Raw genomic sequence first — 973 nt, 5'->3', positions numbered from 1 at the left:
GTGCCCAGCAGCGCCTGCTTGTACTTCCGCAGGCTCTCATCCCCTGGGTCCAGCTCCTGGATCTCCCGCAGGCTCTTCTTCTCCGGCGTCTTGTACGCCAGGGCCACGTCGGCATCCTCCTCCTCCTCCTCCAGCGATAGCGTCACCCCCTCCTTGTCAGCCATGATGTCTGCGGGGGACAGGCAGTGGCAGCTCCGGGGGCACCCCCGGGGCACCCCCCCCGCCCCGACACGAAGGCACCGCTGGGCAGGGGGTGGCTGGGCTGCGACAGGGGAAATCCCGCGGGGAGGCCGAGCCGCTCCCCGGCCGGAGCCCAGGGCAGGCTGCGGGGCTCGGTGTCCCCGGGGCCTGGTGGCACAGCTGAGAGCAGCGGTGTCGCCGCCGGCTGCATTTCCGCACGGTCATGGAGCAGGGCGAGCTGCTGCCTGCGCCGTGGGCTCGCTCTGGGGGGCGCTTGCAGACCCCTCCAGCCCCCAGGGCCCCTTCGTGTCACCCGGAGAAGTCCTTGTCATTGCCCTGCAGCCCCCTCCAACCCCACTGGGCACCCTCCAGCCCCCTCTCCCCCCCCAAACCCAAACACCAGCAGCTGCAGGGCAAAGGGGCATCGCTGGGATGGTGGCTCCTGTGGCTCCAGACTGCTGGGGGGCACCAGCATGGGTGATGTCCCACAGTCCCCGACTCTCCCTGCCCCCCGCATCACCACCCCACTCTTGTGACTGCAAGCTCTGTGCTCCCCAAAACCTCTAAACTCCATCCCTGGGGACACGCTGGGAATACAGCATGGGGCAGAGGACACTGCCAGCTCAGCCCTGGGGCCACAGGGCCCAAACTCTGGGTCAGTCTGGCTGAGCTGTGGGTCCCAGGGCAGCGGCAGTGATGGGGACAGAGCAGTGGCCCTGCTGCCCCTCTGGCCCCCACCGAGGCCCTGCCCCTCGGCTGTCGCGGCGGCATGCGGGCACTCCCAGCCCAGGGA

The 973-nt window shown here is 69.7% G+C and overlaps 2 protein-coding genes across 2 annotated transcripts in view; one reads left to right on the top strand and one right to left on the bottom strand.

Annotated features, from left to right (window-relative positions):
- ARHGDIG (Rho GDP dissociation inhibitor gamma) overlaps nucleotides 1-389 on the bottom strand; it is a gene marked incomplete at its 3' end in the record, with an annotated part of 2,413 nt that extends 2,024 nt beyond the window's left edge. The window contains exon 1 of the mRNA XM_031060440.1: nucleotides 10-389. Within this exon, the coding sequence (XP_030916300.1) occupies nucleotides 10-164 (155 nt within the window). The remainder of the gene's footprint in view (nucleotides 1-9) is intronic.
- A 560-nt stretch (nucleotides 390-949) lies between these two features.
- The window catches only part of RGS11 (regulator of G protein signaling 11), a 6,240-nt gene continuing 6,216 nt past the window's right edge, over nucleotides 950-973 (top strand). Inside the window, exon 1 of the mRNA XM_014308747.1 lies at nucleotides 950-955. Coding sequence (XP_014164222.1) covers nucleotides 950-955 — 6 coding nt within the window. The remainder of the gene's footprint in view (nucleotides 956-973) is intronic.

This window comes from Geospiza fortis, unplaced genomic scaffold (genome assembly GCF_000277835.1).
Source record: "Geospiza fortis unplaced genomic scaffold, GeoFor_1.0 scaffold114, whole genome shotgun sequence".
Classification (NCBI taxonomy): Eukaryota; Metazoa; Chordata; class Aves; order Passeriformes; family Thraupidae; genus Geospiza; species Geospiza fortis.
The sequence above is the reverse complement of the archived record's forward strand: the minus strand, read 5'-3'. Positions and strand labels throughout refer to the sequence as shown.